Source organism: Strix aluco, chromosome 1 (assembly GCF_031877795.1).
Source record: "Strix aluco isolate bStrAlu1 chromosome 1, bStrAlu1.hap1, whole genome shotgun sequence".
NCBI classification, from domain to species: domain Eukaryota; kingdom Metazoa; phylum Chordata; class Aves; order Strigiformes; family Strigidae; genus Strix; species Strix aluco.
Genome location: NC_133931.1, coordinates 161,460,775 through 161,480,571, shown reverse-complemented (window position 1 = coordinate 161,480,571; position 19,797 = coordinate 161,460,775). Strand labels below are relative to the sequence as shown.

Genomic DNA, 19,797 nt, shown 5'->3' with positions numbered 1-19,797 from the left:
GGCCAAGGTGTCATCAGGTGGGCTCAGGTGTATTTGTCCCCTCCGGAGCTGCCCCTTTTGTCCTCGCTTTCCTGCAGCCTGGCATCCCGGTGTCCCCACCCCAGGCCTGAGCGCCCTTTCCCCACACGGCCATGCCCTTCAGGGCCGGCTCTTGGGCGTCACCTCAGGCTTTAGGCCCTTCTGGCGCTCCGCTCCCTCAGGGCCCACAGCGCGAGTTCTCCCGGGGGAAGAAAAGCGCGAACGGTGGTGCCTCGCCAGCCAACAACGCGTCGCTCCGATACTCAGCTCAGCTTTATTAATACTTAAATCTCGTCGCTTTGTGGGCGGGACCGCCGCCACCGCGCCCGCCGCCTCGCCCACAGACACCGGCAGCTCGCCGGCAGGTGGCGCTGCCCGCCCGTCCCTCCCGGGCGCCGCGCGCCGCCCCGCCCCTGGCGCCCGCCAAGGTGAGGCGGTAAAGGGGGCGGGGCGCGGCGCCCGGGGCCCCGCCCCTCCGTCCCCTCAGCGCGGCGCGTGCTGCCCGCCGCCCTCCTCCAGCGGCGGCGGCTGGCGGGGAGGCAGCGCGGGAGGGAGGGTAGAAGACGGGAGGAAGAAGAAGAAGAAGGGAAGGCAAGGCAAGGCAAGGCGTCCCCCCGTTGAGGGGAGAAGCCCCCGCGCCATGAGCCCCGAGGAGAAGCCGCCACCCAACCGCTCCCGCGGTGACCGGCCGCCACCACCGCCGCCACCTCAGCCCGCTGCCGGGCGAGGCCGGCGGCGAGGCGGCTTCCTGACGGAGATCCGCACGCCCATCCGCACCGAGCCCTTCCAGGAGCGGTACAGCCTCAGTCCCGGCAGGGAGCTGGGCAGGTGAGCGCGCTGCGGGAGGCGCAGGGCCGGGGGGCGGTGGCTGGAGCTGCCACCCCGTTCCCGGGGTGCTAGGGCCGGCGGGGAGAGGTGTCCCGTCCCGTCCCCCCGCCCCCGACCGGCTCCGCTCGCCCGGGGCGCCAAGTGCGAGGCTTGTGCCCGCGGCGAGATCTGCCGTTTGGCTGCCGGGGGCAGGTAGGTGCCTTCCCTCCGCTCTGCCTCTTCTCTCTCGCCGCAGCGAGTGACGGCAGGCGCCGGGCGCTTCACCTGCTGCCCGGCTTGAGCAGAGTTAGAGGCTCGTGGAAGGAAGGGGGAGGCGGGGGAGCACTGCCCTGTCACTTCAGTGCCATCCTTTGCTGGCCTCTCCCGGCGGTGGGTCCGCTCCTCGGACGTGCCCGCCGCACTGGCCGGGCACTGTTCGGCTCGGTTGGGAGGCGAGGGGTGCAGGGGGGGTGCTGAGAGGGTGCTGGGGGGCAGCTGTTAGCGCAGCTGTACCCCAGCTGCTGGCCGCGGCTGGTTGTCCCTCCTTCTAGCGAACAAGTCACCCTCAGCCTTGTGAAGCTGGCTGGGAAGATACCGCGCTCTTCCGTGGGAGCCGGTGTGGAGAGTTGCTCCATTGGAGACCAATGTCTTGAACTTTGTAGGCAGTGGCATGGGGGAAAACAAATCTAGAGGAGACTAGCTTGTGGTAGCACATGTTTGAGGATAAACTAATGGTGGAACCTTTCAAAGAATTAAAAAGCTGGTTAAAAAACTTGGGTTTGAAAGTAACTCCACATGTGAGGTTTAATCGATGTATAATTTCAACACCTGACTGATAGCAAGCAAGGTTTGAGGCAGAAAGTCTCATTAAAAGGTTTTTGCAGCTCAGGAGCTACATATGTGGAATTTCAGCACCACTAAACCAAATTTTTGTATGAAAATGTCACTTATGAAAAGAATTACAGTATTCTTGCAATCACATGTGCTTTATCTAAAGAGTATTCAGATAAAATAGATTGAATAGTACAGGATATATGGCAAGGTACACTCCTCAGTGTATGTTCTTTTGCAAGTTATGCTAGCTGTGTGGCTCAGTTTAGACAGCAGCATAAACAGCCGCTTTGGAGCTAAAGAGTTTCAAAGCAAATGAATGTAGCTGCTCTAAGTACCTCTAACAAATTTTTAGGTTGCCTAGATGTAACTCTGATGTACTAGTAGAATAATACTTGTTTAAACATAGTGGCCTAAAGCATGCACATGGGAAGCAGGTGGGAAAGACATCCCATAAAGTGAGAAAGCTTTTTTTTTTTTTTACCATGATGTGACCATAATGTTCAGGCCCTGGAAACCGAAGCTAAATGCAGGCTACAAACCAGCCTAAGTTCTAAGCAAGAGTCAAGAAGGTGTAGGAGCGGTGTAGCGCAGGATGTCCTGGTATCACTGCTGCTCAGGTTTTTTTCTTTGAAGAACAGATGATTTTTCAGAAAATATTTTGCTGTTCTGTCAGAGTGGGAGCTTCTCTTGGAGCTGGATGATATTCATTGGCCTAATCAGAAAAGAGACTAGATGAAGCTTCCTTCTGGCACACAAAAGTACAACTGAAATGATTAGCTTCACGCTATGAACAAGACTTAAGTACTACAGCAAGTCTTAGTCTGCAGTTTAAATAAGTAAATCCCAGCATGGCTTTTTGTGTGGAGACATTTTTGACCAGAACTACATTTAAAGAGTACCTTCGCATGAAGGTTGTGATTTTGCACTTGAAATTATGTTAAAATGAGTTAAGTGACTGTTCTGTCTAGTTTTTGTGCAAGTTACACATATTTTGGTTCAGACTAGCTTTTTCTCTCCTCAACTTCATGTGTTTTCACTATCTTCTCTCTTAGAATATAGAAATCTATACATTTGAATATGTGCTTAGTGTTTTATTCAATCTTTTGAATGCTTTTTTACTGCATTTTGATTTTTAAAAGGTGGATAGTTCAGCTCAAGTACTCCCATTAAAAATAATTTTTTGCGAACTCATTGTGACAAAGCATAGGTGGTAAATGGAAAGTCTCTCTGCCACTTGTAACTGTCCCTGTCATTTTATTGATAATGTATGCTTAGCAGAAATTGTTTGACTTTTATCTGTTCATAAAGTGTGTTAAGTCTCTGCTTATGCGTAGAGTTTATCTTTACAAAGGACTTGGACAAATTAGCACCCAGGTGTGACAGGTTTTTCTCTCAGATGAAAAGCAGCCCTTGTGCACACAACATAGTCTATTTTAATTCTAATTTGGTAGCTGAATTTGCTAATAGAAAATGTTTATACGCTCTGTATTTGTTCATCCTACTTCCCAGAATTAGGGAAACAATTTAAAAGCTGAGCTTTAGGTAGAGGTTTTGAGACTAATGACGTTTGTATAAATTGAGTTTAAAACTGACAGCAGGGAGAGAAAAGAAAGCAGATTTAGCACTGTTGCTGAGAGCAGGGCTGCTGCGTGAACTCCGCAGCTTTGTGTGCTCTTCGGCCTCTGCTCCAGTCAGTCAACACATACATGTTGAACTCGCCACAGCACCTGGGGCCTCTGTTCCCTTGTCACCTACGTGTGGAGGAGCTGGGAAGAGCGAGGGAACGTGGGAAAACGTTGAGGTGGTGTAGTTCTAGCAGTGCAGGGAAAGGCGGTGCTGGGGCTGCTGCCCCTGGTAGCATGTTAGAAGTGAAAGGCCTGGAGGAAGCACTGCTGAAAGTTCTAGATGAGCCTGGAAGGAACCTAGTCACAACGTCACCTGAGGGACTTGGGTGCAAAGCTGTAGGATATCAGGCTTCATTAGTTCTGCTCACGGGGAAGAAGCTGCCTTGAGAATGCAAAGCTGATGTGCTTCAGAAGGCCTCATTCAGTAGTTGAACAGGCCATTTGCAAGTCTATAGCTGCTAGGAAAAACAGGTTAATTTAGGAAAAACCAAAAACTTGGTTATAATGTCTACTCTGGAAAGGAAATTATTTAAAGTTGCTTAGGGTGACATGGAAATGGCAGGTGTTTTTAATGAAATGTTTTAATAGATGAAGTTTTGGGCTAGTCTTCACAGCCTTAGTAATTTTACTATCTCAAAATTGGGATGTTCTCATACAAATCTTCATCTGATGGATGTTTGAAGGGTGCCACTTCTCATCAACTCACTCGGACTTTAGAGTTTTCAGATGGTGCTAACTTGAGTTAGGTTAGTTTGGAGTAGCGGAACCTTTGCAGAGGACAAGACACCGATTGCTTAACTCTTCTTCCCCTTACCATCTGTGCTTAAGCCATAATTGTGAAATGGGGAACAATATATTTTGTATTAACCAGAGCTTCTTTAAAGAGGCTAATATAATTGCATTCAGTTGCTTTGCTCTTTATCTCAGCAAAAACCTCCTAACTGCACACAAAATATTACTAGACTGTTAGTTAATTCTTCAGCTCATTGATATTGTACTCTTTTTTTTTTTTTTTTTTAATGTAAAACAACCTATGCATGTTTTGGAAGTCATTTGTGTACAGAAAATAATGCTACTGATGCTAGAGCTGGGTTGGAGGAAGACATAAATGACTGGTCTTGCTTTCCTCTCACTGGAAGGCAACAGTCACCTTAAATGATTGCTCTAAAATAAGCAATATTCTGCTAGCAAACTGTGTGCAGCGCATACATATAAATGTATGTCCAGTGCAGTTCAACTGATTATCCTCATTGCCAGTTTTTTGTTAAAGCAGACAAGCTCACTCTTCACCTAGAACTAAGAATAACAACTATTTTAATCATCTGAGGAGACTGAACAGAATAATAAGGAAATAATCTTTGTTTCTGACTAGCAACCTGGCTGTAGTTTCATGTGCAGATAATCTGTGTCTGGAATTTTTTTTTTTTCCACAAATTCTAACATGAACTTGCTTATTTTCCAGGTAGCTTTCAGCGACAAGCATCTTAGTGGTACATGATGCTTGTACAATTTTGTGCATCAGTAAGAATGTATATGCTGTCACTCTTCTGTCCTCAGCTGCGCTCTGCAGTAGCACAGCTAGGGTGAAACAGTTGTGGAACAAAGTGAACGTGGAAGAGAGGTGAAAATGAAAAGTTGCAAGTAGCTGGTTCCACCGTTTGAGAATAAATTTATGTGTTCATTATTCATGAACATCAGAAATAGAATCTCCACACCTTGCTGTTTGGAAATAAAAAATTGTAGGGAAAAAACCCACACTTCAGAAAAAAATGTCTGAGTTATGTAATAAATTGCATATAGTTTTATGGATCTCAGACAAGTTTTCTGAACTTTATAAAAAATAAGTACCTTCACAGAAACTGCTGTTATTCCTGCATTTGTCACAGTGACAGGGTTTTATAGGTCGCTTTAAAAATAATTATTAAAGGAATGTTAGTTCCCTGTTACTCTGAGCCTATGACAACCAAAATTAACTGGTGTGACATAAATGTTCCTGCTTATCTGATTCAACATTTGATTTGTGATTTGAGGCTTTTGCTTTAAGCCATAATGTATGCCAGATGAAACAATGCTAATTCTGTTGGCAATCTAAAAAGATGACATTGAGCTTCTTTGTAATCAGATATGATTTATCTTAAATCATAATTCTTGAATGAGACTCTTGTGAGGACTGAGAACTGCTTCTAGATTCCTATTCATGTCTCCCTTCAAAGCTTTTTTGTTTGTGTTTGGATGACTGGTTTTTAACTTTGCAAATGCACATCGAATATTTCAAAATTGTACTTCCTTCAATGCAGTGTTCTCACTGCTGGCGCTTCTCAATGCAGCTAAACTAGCAATGCTCTGATCTAGTAGTATTTTCACTATTTAATAGATTTTTTTTTTATATATAAGGACTTCTGAAAAGCAGAATTATAACAAAAGCAAAATAAAGTCTATGCAATGTATACCTTGTGGGAAAGCTTGTTTATATCTGTCTTGCCTACTATTCAGTGTATATCAAAAAGAAATTCTTTACAAATTTGTCTTTTGGCTTAACCATACAGTGGATGGTATCTTTGGATCTTAGCTCTGAAATTCTCAGACATGAATCTAGATTGCTTCACAGTGATTAGTTCTATTAGCTATAAACATCAGGTCTGTCAAGTTTGATTGGCGGGGGGGGGCTTGCATTTGGAAAAGATGAGTTCTACAGACAGTAGTTATAATAGCTCTAATTATAGGTATAACTGTAAAGAATGTGGGCAGGATTCTTGGTCTTAAACACCGAAGAATTCGTATTTGTCAGTCAGCTGAACTCCCGTGTAACCTGTCCTTTTAATTACGTCACCTATCAGGCTTCAGGCCAGCTCAGCTGAACAGGACATGGTGGCCACACACAGTGGTGGCTCTTGCTGTTTCTTGCTGCCCTGTGAATACTGTTTTATTTCCATAGTGACTAATGTCTGATGAATCAGTAACACTGTACTCATTGGACTAATTAACTTGCTTTTAGATAGAGTTTGCATGTAATTCAAAACAACACAGTGCTTCTTGAAAGCTGTATTAGAGAGGTTTCAAACTTTCCTAAACTACTTTCTCCAGGTCCTTCTCTAGGTGCTGGAATTAAAAGCTTTTGACTGTGCGCTAAGGTGACATTCAGCCAGAGGGAAACTGTGCATTCAGAGACTATTTAGGGAAAACAGAGAAGACTGAACTCAGGGGTCTATAGATTTTTGGTATAAAGGCTTAGTGTCTACCAGGTATTAAAATAACTTGCTGTTAAAGGGCTTATCTGTTAGTTTCTCAATTTATTTCTATCTGTTGGGGTTTTTTTTCTTACCAGCACAGTTGCTAGGTTTTTTTCCTGAGTTGGTTTTGGCGCTAAAAACTTAAGCGAGGATTTTAACACTTTTGATAAATGCATAGCTTTTATATTGCGCATGACTCATATAGATGTATGTCTTCATCTGGAATACCCTAGCAGGTTGTTAGCCTTTAGGTGTCTATTCCTCCTGTGGTGTTCTGTGATAACTCTGTTATTGATTAACGCGTTTTGTAGTGATCTTTTAACCACGCCTTCCTAGTGCTACAAAATCCTATAATACTGTTTTCGTGCATTTGCAAAACTATAATGTTGTCTTAATGTATGTATTGGTAATTAAGAACTTTCTCCAAACAGATAGGATTCAAGACATTGAAAGCATATTCTTACTGTTCGTCTGCCTTCACAGACATCTGTGCTGTGCTCTGATCTAGTCTTAATACATATTGTGCTGTAGATCATGTGTGCTTATGCAAAATATTATTCCTAGAGGAATAACTGTGGCTGTATCAGCGGTTACATGTCTGATTATTTTAGTGAGATTGCCTAGCAAATACCCACTTTGTGGGTGCTTATTTGACTTCATTCATTTAGACTGGGTAATTTTGAAACAAATGCCACCCACTTTGTGGGTGCTTATTTGACTTCATTTATTTAGACTGGGTAATTTTGAAACAAATGCCAATTAAAAGCAAGCTGACCACAACTTTTAGCAGTTACATTTCATGGATAGCAGTCTGCCAGCAGGTTGGGAGTTGAGCATGAAAACTTTGACATGAGCTGAGTTAGTTAATTCTGTGATCTTCGGCTTGGAGACAGAAGAGGCAAAACTCATGTAAGTGTATTCCAAACCAGATGAGGACTCTTTATTTTGGTTTCAGCAACCCTATAATAAGTTAAGAACCAAAATAAAGATCTCCAAGCTATTCCTACAGGCTTATAAGAAAATTTTACATACAAATAAAAAAGATAGTTGTGATGAACATTACCTGTATGGTAAGAACTAAAAAAAAGATTGCTGTACTTCAAAGTATAGGAATTCATCATTGTATTAGCTTACAAATATTAATAGACCTTTTCAGTCTAAAAATCAGTACTGTGTGAATGGAACTGAGTGGAGCAGGTGATATGGGACTCTATTGCAAGGAAGTTTAGAGCAGACACTTCAGTCCAAAATGCTGTGGGGGAAGTCTTCTGACCTTAGTGCTGCAGTGTGGTTTTCACATAACTCATCAGTTGTGTGTTTTGTCAGAAGTGACGCTCATTAACATGGGTTAAGCACTATGCTCAGTTCTGCCCAGCAAGTGTTTGTATCGACATTATTGTTGCAGGAGTTTTGTTAGAAAGCTTTATCTTGGCCAAGCTGCTTATTTTTTTTTTTTTTTAAATCATCCATGTTCCTTATTTATACAGTAAGACAAAGAAGAAGGGATTTTGAGAATTGTTAAACAAAAAAATGGCTGTTACCATCTGAGACATCACAGTGAAAATACAAAGTGCCATCTTTGAAAATGCAGAGCAGAGTCTGGATATTGCATGGCAAATGGAGCAGGATTTTGAGCAGTTATTCAATAAGAGTGCTAGTTGCTGTTGCCTTGACAATGGTGCGATACTTCAGAAAACAATAGCTAGGTTATTGTGACATAGTCATAGAAAGCGTAAATTGCCTGTTTGTACACTCTGTTTTTGTCAGCTTTTTTAATGAAAGGTTTGAGGATAACTTAATCTTGTGAACTAGCACAACTTGTTTATTCTGTATTTTTGAAATCCAGGTTCCTTGAATTGATAGGGTTTTTTAATTCCTTATTTTTCATGGAGATTAAATTACATTCTGGGTTGTGGTGTTCCTAACTTTTAAGTGTAGGGATTATCGCTCCGCAAGGCATTTTAAATTTAGAACATATTTGAAATGTATCGATTAATAGCGATTTAGTTCAAGTTTCCTTAAGTGTTAAGTTATAAGGGCAATACTAAAGTTATCAGTAAGGGATTCAATTTTAACTTTAAATTCTTCTTTAATTTCAGGGGAAAATTTGCAGTGGTGAAGAAGTGTATCCAGAAAGACACTGAAAGAGAGTTTGCAGCAAAATTCATGAGAAAAAGAAGAAAGGGCCAAGATTGTCGGATGGAAATAATCCACGAAATTGCAGTCCTTGAGCTGGCACAATGCAACCTTTGGGTTGTTAACTTGCATGAAGTTTATGAAACTGCAACAGAGATGATTTTAGTTCTGGAATAGTAAGTACTCATAATAATTCCTGAATAACCTTCTGCAGTATTTGCTTAAAACTAATAATGTAGAAATACTGTGTATCAGTATGACTAATGTGAAAAGATTTTATTGCTTGCCTGTTACGCTTGCTTGAGTTCAGAAAGAATTGCTGAGAAAATCAGTATTACAAGAAGTTATATGCAGTCTTGTAACTACGGCAGATTATAATAAATTTCTCCAATTATGTAATATCTTTCAAAGCTGAACTATAATTCATGTAGTTAAAAAAAAAATCTTTAGTGAAATATGAACTGTGTACACTCCCTACTTGTAAAAGAGGAAGAGGAAAGAAGTGATGAGTATCTGTTCAAAATCTGAAGTTTATTTCGTTGACAGTGACAAAGATTGGGTGAAATCTGGGGGTTTTTACTGATTTTGGAAAAAGGTATTGAAAGCAATGTCATTGTTAAAAAGAAACTATGAAAGACCCTTATGATCTGCAATGAAAAGCTCTCTAAATCATTCTTTTGAGGAAAGAAAGAGTAGGGGAATTCAGACCTGGAATAGTTTCTTTCCAATGACGTTTAACTTGTGACTGTACAGTTGTCTGTGTGGTTTTTCCCCCTTGGGTTTGTCCAGATGGGTATTGCTGCAGCTGTTGTGACTGTTCATCTAATGCGCCAGTGGCTTAGATATTTGACATCTAGGTTTCAAGAGACAGCCAAATGCTTGTTGCTATTGAACTCAAGATCCTGTTCAAGCTCTACGGATTTTAAATAACCAGGAGAGGAGCCGTGAGCCTTGATAGTTCAGAAGTGACTTAACCTGTCTGCTAAGATAAATCTAGTTTGTACAGCTCTTTTCTTGCTTGATAACAAAAAGAAACTGGGAGAAATCTTGTGTCCCAATCTGATCTTGTTTAGAATTCAAAAGAAAATGTATCTTTAAAGTGCAGTGAAATGGAATGAGACCATGTCTGCTAAGGCAAACTTCCTTCTAAAATATGTTTTGTCATCTTCGCTGTGCCTTTATGGAATATTCAAGTATCTGTTATAATGCAAAGGTGTGACAGAGCTTCTGGAGTTTTAACTGCTGTTATTGGAGAGTCATGAATACATGCTTTAAACATTAGGAGCACAGCTCTAGCTAGAATACAGTTTAAGTTTCTGGATCTTGTAGGGATAGAACACAAGCAGTAGAATCTGAAGCCTGATAGGAGCAATGGGTTTTGAGAGAATTTTAATGCAAAAATGCTAGTTTTCTTTTAGAGCTCTTACAATTGCAAAACATTTTTAATCCGAAGTATTAACTAAGTTGTTCAGTAGTCACCAGGTTGTTCAGTAATTAGCAACATTATTGTTTTTATATGCATCAAACAGTCATACCTTGTTTCAGATAAATAGCTGTGTGTTAGAGTTCTAATTTACAAAAACAGCCTTTCCCTGACTTCAGCAAATATGTCTGGATGCTTCTTTAATGTCAGCATGTTCCAGAGACATGTTGCAACAAACCAGGTATGAATGTTAGTAAATTTCTGACATTCTCAATGCAGAGGATTAAAGAACATATCTAGACTGCAAGCTTCTCTAGGGCATTTCAGTTTCTATTAAGCTTGATGGCCTGCGTGGCAGATCTTTATCTTGGGAAGGAGAAAAACAAATACTTAATCGTTGGCCACTAACTTTATCTCCCATGGTTTTAAAGATTCTTCTCTTGATGTTGAATCTGTCATAAGGGGTGAGGGGGACACCAGTGCTTTGCCTTATGAAGAGAAATATTAATGTTACGTGGAGTGTTGCCCTTGAAGCAGGACCAATTTTTGACAGAAAACAAACTTAAAATTGGCCACTAACTGTTAATATTAAGTTCTGAGCAATGGGAAGCAATGAGGCATTACAGTGTTGGCTTCAGCTGTAGGATAGCAAATTGGTGGCTGTCTGCATCCACCCTGACAACAGTCTCTCACTTGTTTGTTGTCACAAGACCTCGATCAGAGGATTTAAGTAGGAGTTGAAGCAGTAGTATGTAAAGCCTGAACTTAATCTGTGGATCACTCATGTTTCTATATTTCAGTGAAAATGGAATGAATGAAAAAGAAAACTGGACTTTTACTGGAAAAGGCAGAGATACAGTCTGGGAAACCTGACATGCCAGATATAAAAGGAAAAAGCAAATTTGATAACTTTTGGGTTCAATATTTGTATGCAACCTCCTTGGCTTTTTCCAATTTATTTTGAAAGAGCCAGCAACAGAGCATCTGGTGCTTAGGAACTGGTGGGGTTTTTCTAAGTGTTTTTTGTTTAAGTGTTCATCATCTTATGTTATACATCTGTGGAAGGGATAGATGATATTAGTGGGTCGGATATTACAGAAACCTGTATGTGTAAATTCAAAATCTAAGCCATTAAGTATTTTTTTGTGAAGAGTTTCTGAACTGAGTAATGACCTGCCAGGGTCTTCTATAGATACAGTAGACTTCTGTTATGCTTGCTTTAAAAAGGAAAAAAGTTGTCTTTATCATCTCAAAGACATAGTCAGGGTTTATTTGATATGCTGGATGAAGTGCTTTTTACACCTATAGTTATTTGGACCTCGATAATGTTACTACTTGTAAATGTCTTGGACATTACTTATTGTCCTACTTGCTGGAAGTGTGACTGGTTAAAGTAAGAGCCTGCTGGCAGGAAATGATTCATTTGGCATGGGATTAAACAGATAGAACTTGAAGCAAAACCACTGTAATCAGAAATAACTCTCCTACTCCAATGTTTGCATCTAGGCTATTGGAGTAATTACCAAAGTTGTTCTAGACAGCAGTGTCAAATCGAGACTAGAGCCCTTCAAAAAGTTTTAGGGGAGAACTTCTCAAATGGTGTTAGTTACCTTTTGTTTGCATTTCAGTCAGTTCTTTGGCTGCCTGATTGGAAAGGTTAAGGCAAAAAAAAAAGAAAAAGGCATTTGGCTGAGAACCAAGAAGAACAGTATCTACAACTTAATGCATTTGGATGCTTCTCTTTCCACACGCCTTCTCATGAGATATGGATTTACAGTTTTCTCAGGCTTTGGGGACATTGGTATGTCATGGTAGCCTTACACTGGAAAAAGTCTCAGTAAATTTGCTTGCTCACTATCGAATGGTATGCCTAGCCAAGGAAAGGAGGGTAGGACTGTCAGCAGTAGTGAATATGAAGCTTTGATAGTGTTGCAAGCACCTTGGTGTGATCTTCTTGTAATACAAGCTCTGTACAGAAAGCAGATGAATTTCCATCTATCTTCCAAAGATAACCCTTCCAAGAAAAGCTCTGGACAGAGCATAAGATCCAGGAGGTAAATTTTTGGCCCTTGCAGACGGTATATGGTCTTGCTCAGCATTTGAAATCGGATGTATTCTTATAAACTTGTTATCTACATATCTGTACTCTGAGGATTTGTACTTCTGAGTCTTTCAGAAGACTGACTAAGTGTCTGATCCATTAAAGCTGGGGGAATGTTTAATTTTTTCATATACACTGAAACAGATTTGTTCAATCTTTTTCTAATGATATGCTGAAGGACTGCGTTAGTGTATTATAAGTGCACTTGAAAGAAGTAGGATGCTGAATTGTGCACAGTGCATTGTTAAGATATGTTTCAGGGAAGATAAGCAGTCTCCATTGAATTTAAAGTCAACATAATTGTAACAAAGACTAACGTTCCAGACTTCCAAATGACTTTTAGCTTGTTTATGCTGATAAGCAGTAAAGAAATGTTAGCATGCTTTTCATTGATGAGGAGCAGTTGGATTTCACTTGAAACTATAGAGAGGTTAATAGCACAACAGTATTTTCATAAAATGGCAGAAGAATTCTAATTGCTGTAGCTTTTGGAAAGAATTCTTGTGTCTCATGGTTTTTGTACACCTAGCTAAGGGAGTGTGTACTAGAGAAATAATACATTCTAAGTAACACTGGATTTCAAAATGTTGTGCTCTTAAATATTTCCATGTCCTTTTTTTTTTTTTTTTTTTAGATTAAGGTGGCTTGTTTTCCTAAAGACTTTCTTGTCCTGAGGACTATTCTTTGCTTTTATTCCCTAGGAACATTTTCTGTGGGGGTGCCCAGTGGTTTGCAAAGTCTTTATTTCATAATGTGCATTAGAAAAGCTACAACTTAATGGGAAATGTTTTCTTAAAGGCAAAATGGGTAAATGTTATAAACACTGGAGAACTCATGGTCTGCATGTATACAGAAATCATAGCAATGACATGCCCATAATACTTTCCTAGCAGGTATTTTAATCCCTTCTGTGTTTTGCTTAATTTTTCCTGTGAACTCTACCTAGGGAAAGTAACTGAGTCGAAAGTATTGTTAAGGAGCTTGGCAAAACTTGGCACAGGTGTGCAGGAGAATCTTTTTGGAATTCATTTTGACATTGTACTTCCAACCACTTGTGACTGGATTGGCTCACAGCTAACTGACTGTTTTGCTTAAGGGAATCAATTAAGCTCGCTCCCCAGCAACAATACACGAAACAGTCTTGCAATAACAAATTTCCCTGTGTTGGTGTAAAGAGTTGCTACTTTCTTGTTTGAATGTGGCAATTTGGGGATAGAAGGTATTGTCTGGAAGAAGTTGTTTTATCTGCATCCTGAATACCAAAGTTGATCAAAAAATGCAACATTGCATGAGAAACCAGCTTTCCATGTGAAACTTTTTTGTAAAGCTGAGTATATTTGTCTATGGTAGCTGGGAATGGCTAGGTTTCATAAGTCATGAAGTGGGTGTGCAGGTGTAAGGGCTGTGTTTGCTTGTCTCACTCTTAAAAATGCTGGTGAACCTAGGCATCTCCAGAAGTGCTGGGAGGTACTTAAATACCTTTTAAAAAAAAAAAAAATTCTGGATCAAAGGTTTTCTGCTCTGGTATGGGAGTGCTGTCTCCTCCAGTGATGGGATGTTGTCTGCTTCAACTTCTATTGCCTTGACTTTTACCACATTTAATTCAAAGTTCTTTAACTGGAGTATTAAAATTCTAGGTAGCTTACATTTTAGCTTGGTGCCTACTTCAATGTTAATTTGTTTATTAGTGTTAATTGTAACAGATGTCTACCAAGTAGACATATAGCAAAACAAGGCTTTATAAGGCCCCCCCCTTTGATTTTTCAGCTGGGTCTGTTAAAAATAAAGTGTGATCCCTGGTTGACAACAGTTTTGGGGTATAAATCCTATTTCACAGAATTAAATAGCAGAAGTATTGCTTTGCTTATTTTAATTGGCAGAGCTATACCAGCAAAATCCTGGGGTTGTTGCTGTAAAACACATCATGTTAGCAATTCTGGTAGTGGATCTTATCACTGTATGTGCATTGTCATTCACTGCTACAAGGAATTAAATCATTCTTCCAAGTAACATGTTATGGCATTCTTAAAGCAGAAAGTTAATGTATTGATTACAGTAGTGTTTTTCTATCCCTATCTTGAAGACCCAATTGGTGTTGCTTTTTAAAGGAATTTGGTTTAGAATATTAGAATACACTAGCCTTTGTCCATTTTTAAAATGTCATTAATAACTGTATCCTATTCAAAGCTGAAATATTACTTTTTCTTTGAATTAAATAAAAATGTGCTGAAAAAAGATGTGATAGTGTCAGGCCTGTGCAATTTTTCTAGAGGAATTAAAGTATCAATACTCCTGTAATGAAAACCTCATTTTATTCTTGAGCTCTATCATCTTTGATACAGGATGAATAAAAATAATTATTTGATGGACTTTTCTTTTTTAAAAGGAAATCTTAGTTAAATCAAATTGTACTGCTATACCAGTTAGCCAGCGTATAGAACAGAGATAGAAAATTCTTTAGAAAAAGTTAAGGTGTAACCCTCTTTTAAATTCTTTCTTCTTGTAAGACAATCTGCAGGGAGAGTTTTAAATAATACAATGAGACTATCTGGGAAGACAAAGTGTTTTACAAACCATGCAGCATTTTAAGCTCCTAGGACTGTAGGAGCAAAGTTAGTATAGGCAAAATGAAAATTTGAGTATACTTAAGTGTTCTTTTTCTAGGAGTACATAATCCAAATGCACCATTTTTGTAAAACTCATTTGCTGTTATTCATGTTGAATATGCCTCTCTGTCTTCTGAATTCCCTAAGTAATGTAATTTATTAGAAAAGAGCAAGCAAAGGCAGAATAGATGGCTATGCATCAATAAAGATTAATGCTTGTGCAAAGTCATGTTTGGCTTGTCACAGTTTGGGGTAACCGGAGAAGATGCTGTCCTCAGGGGTTTTGCCATCTTTCACTAAGGGATGATTCTAGAATTTCATGCAGAACAAAGTGTGTATGTGCTGATTTCATAGTAGTAATTCAACAATCCGTATGAAAAATGGCCCCATTCTAATGTTCTTATGCCCATTCTTGTTTTAAGATGGAGCCTCTGCTCTGCGATGCTACGTGGTTATGTTGTAAAACAATTTTAGTTCTCTGGAGTCATTTCTATACAGAAATGGAACTGCATGTGGCTTCAGAGTACTTTAAAAACTTTCATTCATCTCTAGTTAGTTTTACCTTTTTTGTTACTCTGTTATTTATTTAAACATATATAAACAAAAGATAAGGAAGCAAGCTGAGAGCTAAAATTTTCAAAAGTATTTTTAGATGAAAGTCATTTAGAAACTTAATGCATTCCTGTATACCAGAGACTTCACAAACAATGCAATTATAGACTTTACATTTAGTCTTTAGAGTATATGCAAAGTGTTTTGAGGAGGATTGGGGGTGGAGCTGTTTTGCTTTGTGTTTCCAAAGACTTACCTTGGCCAGATTTCCAGGTAGGAATGGCAAAAGGCACATCTTTTATTTAATCACTGCTCTTAAACAAATGTGGCATTCATCTTAAAGCATAGTCAGTAGTGTCGCCAAAATAGTCCCCAAAATTTCTGTAGCATTCATATTCTCTAACCTAAATGACTAAGATCTTTGCTTCTCTCCAAAGCTACTGTACTGCAGAGAAGTCTTCCTAGGCTGTCAAAGCTTGCCAAATGTTTAATAACTGAAAATACCACTATTGGATGCTACTGCCTAGCTGATATTGCTTATGCTAAATAAAATAGTGCAAGTGGAACAAAATGAGTGCTGTAACTTAGTCTTTGAAATAATAAAATCCATATTGTTCCATAGTGCTGCTGGAGGTGAAATCTTTGACCAGTGTGTGGCTGAAAGAGAGGAAGCCTTCAAAGAAAAAGATGTTAAACGACTTATGAAGCAGATCTTAGAAGGCGTTTCATTCTTGCACAGAAACAACGTGGTTCATCTTGACTTAAAGGTAAGATTGTTACTGTATTTTTCTTATTAATTTCTTATCTGCTAACTTTCTTGTTGGCACATGACATACGCTAATTTGTAATCAACACAATTTTTATCTAGTTATTCTTCAAACAGTAAAATTCAACCTTTGGGATGCAGTAGGCACCAGGGTTGCAAGCCTTTTGTGGAGTTTCTATGATTATGTCAAATATAAACTCCATCTGATTAAGGGAAATGTAGTGACTTCAAAAGTGGATTTGCATTGCACCTTAAAATCGCAAATGACATGACTCATCTTAAAGTGCAATAAAAATATCTGGGTATTATATGGCCACTGGAAAATAGGTTTGGGTTTTGTATTGACTGGAGCTTTAATGAAGCAGAAGGATGGCAGAGATACTGCTAGTATAAAGTGTGATGTTTCAGAATGAAGAGTTCATACAGGACTAGTAAACACTATATTAATATGTTAAATACATTTATAACACTTTTTTTTGGTAAATTACCGTAAAACTTAATTTAAATGTTTGTCATTTGCTGCCAAACAGTTGGCCAACACCCTATTGGTACGTAAATTGTCATGATTTACTGGAGTAAATATTTTTTTCTTACTGAAAAATAGTTTTGACCCAAATCAAGAGAAGAGTACAGTTGCCATCATACAAAATCCAGAGTATTGCTTATCGTTAAGAAGAGAGTTGTAACAGGGATCCAGAAAACTATCCACTCCCATGGGCAGCGAGCTGTAGGTAATTCTCTTTAGCTTCCACCCATACACTCGTATGGGAAATGCAATTTTTATCTGATTTTTGAGGTTGAATTACTTTTATTACTAAGCAAGGCAGTATAAAAAGTATCTTGCATTAAAATTTTCAAATTCTTTTTGCATGTCCAATTCCTGTATTTGCTAAGTATGCAGTAAGCTGCTGCATGTTTGTTCTGTTGCTGAGATCCTTACTTATACTTAATTGCATTTTGGCAGTATTACAAAGCTACTAGTAGATTCCAGTATCAAGCTGTACGTACTTAAATAACCTAGCACATCATGAACCATTCATCAGCTAAAGCAGATGATGAGTAATATTTGCACACAAATATGTCACCTGCCTGGTTTTCCAACCATTTATTCAAATTATCTGTGGAATCCTTTAAAACTTTGTGTAGCCCATTGATTTAGTCATACACATAGAATATTAATAATTGCGCTAAAATAATTAATGGAAATTTTTTAGCAAGGGATGTGAGAATAAGTGTTCAGAAGGACTGAAAATGAGCAGTTAAATTCCTTAAAGTTCCACTACGCTTATACAAGATACTCAGTGTCTACTATGGTCGGCCATTGAATTTCCTTGAAGCAAAGTGTGTAAAATTAAAACATGTCTTTTGTGGACAGTATATATTCATACATGTTTGTAGTTAAAGCTGTGGTGTTCCTTAGCACTGTCAGCTGGGCATCTGTAGTCAGAAACACGTTGTGCTTTATTTGACTATAGTACTTAACGGCAGGAGTAGACTGTAGTGTCGATTACAGCTTGCAGACAGGTAGCTTTTTCAAAGTTGAGAAAAACCCTACTTAAAAACTTTCCAACTGATTGGAAAACTTATGTTATAAAATTGAGCATATCCAGTTCTCACTGAAAGATCCAGCATTGCTTTGAGGGCTTATAAAAGTTAATTAGCAGAGTAAATTGTCTAGTGTTCAAGTTGAATATGTTTATATGTTACTGCAGTATGCAATGTGTTTTTGAAAAGTGGATCTTAATAGGAGTCCTAATTGCAGTGTGATTACCTTCATGATATATAAGACTATTATATAAGACTATCACTCTTTTGCAAAATAAGGTTTAGGGAATTCTTCAGAATATTGGCAGATAAAGAAGATGAAAACTGTAGGGTTAAACACTGTGACTTGCAAAGATTGATTGACCCACAATGCCTTGCAAGACTAAAAAAGGCCCATTTTTCAAGGAACTCAAAAATTGAAGCTGGGTGCTGGTTTTGGCTGCATGTTTATTAACCCGCTGGGCTCAAACCATCTTCTGTTGTGTTACTATATTATGGCTGTAATATAACTTCTGTTATAAATTATTATATATTCTGTTATAAATTAACTTCTGTTCTATTACGGCTCATGCTGCTTTACCTAGTGGCTTACAACACCATGGAATTTACTAAATACTTAGTTTTCTGGGGTGACATGTGGAAGACTTGTGCAAAGTGTACTGCTGTTAAGCAACGTGTTTGCCACTATCAAAAAGTGTACAAATTCTTGCTAAAATGTTTTTCCTTGTGCTATTCATTTCACCTGTGGGTCTCTAAAGGTTTCCCTTTCATTTGTCTGGTACGAATACCTTTGGAAAGGTTCATCCAGTTCTCCATATGTTGCACCTTCAAAGAAGTCGGGCTCTGTGCCCAGAAGTATTTTAAGTCCAAATATGGTTGTCAGTATGTGTGATTGTCAGCTTGTTGTTGTAGTTCTACATTATAAATCCAATCAACCAGATCTGTGACACTGACAGCTAGCTCACTTTAGCCTCTGCCTGCCCCCTTAACAGATGCAGGATTTTTCCTACAAGACTAAACTGTGCAGAAAAAAATGGGGTATTTTGATCAAGGTTGCCACCTGATAATTTCTTTCAGAAGGCATGGTTCTCCTTGAAAGTTGATTAAAAAGTGGCTTGGTTTTAATAGCAAAATACAATCAAGTAGTCCAGTTTTGACTTGGAGAAAGAGCAAATATAATGCTACTGAGCGCAAATTAAGTATTGCTTGACAGTATTGTGTTGATGCTATTTAATTTGCAGGGTGTGCGTATAGTCAGGAGTCTTTCATCTCCTCTTAATGGTGCATAAAAGCTGCAGAGTAAGGGAAGACTCCTTTCTCTGTGTTTTCATTTGCTGTTTGACTTGATCTTGAATTGGTGTTTGGTAAAAGCTTAAAGTAGTTGGGAATGGAAGGGAATTTAAAAAGGCGTGGGGGTTGAGGAAGGACTAGCTGCCTCTTGTCTATAGAGGAGATAGGTAAAGAGCCTTACGTAGCCCTGGGGTCTGGGACAATGACTGCTCCAGGCGGCACTCTCCTATAATATATATTACTCTGGTTATCCAACAGACAGCTTTTCCCTTCCTCCTTCTGTATTGTTTTCAAGATGTTGTGTTCACTGAGGACAACTAGCGAAATCATTGTTTGAAATTGGTTTGGGTGTCATTTCACACCAACATTCAGAAAGCAAACTAACGCTATTCAAAGAAGTGGCCTGTTACAAGAACATTGCAGATTAATTTTCTCAACCGAGTTTTCCAGGTGGATTCAGGTGGAATGTTTATTACGCAGAAGTGTACTATAAGTAGAATTGTAGTATTTCTTGTTTAAAGGAGCATCCAGGAAACTAAGAAAAGAGTTAAAAATTAAAATACCAAGTTTTCAAGGCAAAAGAACAAGTTTAACCTGGAGTTCAAACCTTTATAGCAATTGGAGCAAAGCTGATTGTTAATAGGCAGGTATAGTGTATCCAGGCTCTACGGAACCTGTTTTGATAATAGTCTTATTTCTAAATTTGAGACTTGCATTGCTTGTTTTGGGGAATAAAGTGTGATGCCAATCTAATATGTCTTCTCTTTTAGTGACTGTTACATTTTTTTCCACTTGTACACATTGACCAAAAAACCCCCAACCCCCAAGCAAACTCTGCTCTTACATTTCAATTGCCTAAAGATA

At 39.2% G+C, this 19,797-nt stretch overlaps 1 protein-coding gene across 1 annotated transcript in view; it reads left to right on the top strand.

Moving 5' to 3' along the window:
- The first annotated feature begins 489 nt into the window (after positions 1-489).
- The window catches only part of STK17A (serine/threonine kinase 17a), a 28,683-nt gene continuing 9,375 nt past the window's right edge, over positions 490-19,797 (top strand). The window contains exons 1-3 of the mRNA XM_074843147.1: positions 490-846; positions 8,614-8,826; positions 15,955-16,099. Coding sequence (XP_074699248.1) covers positions 659-846; positions 8,614-8,826; positions 15,955-16,099 — 546 coding nt within the window. The 5' untranslated portion in view covers positions 490-658. The remainder of the gene's footprint in view (positions 847-8,613; positions 8,827-15,954; positions 16,100-19,797) is intronic.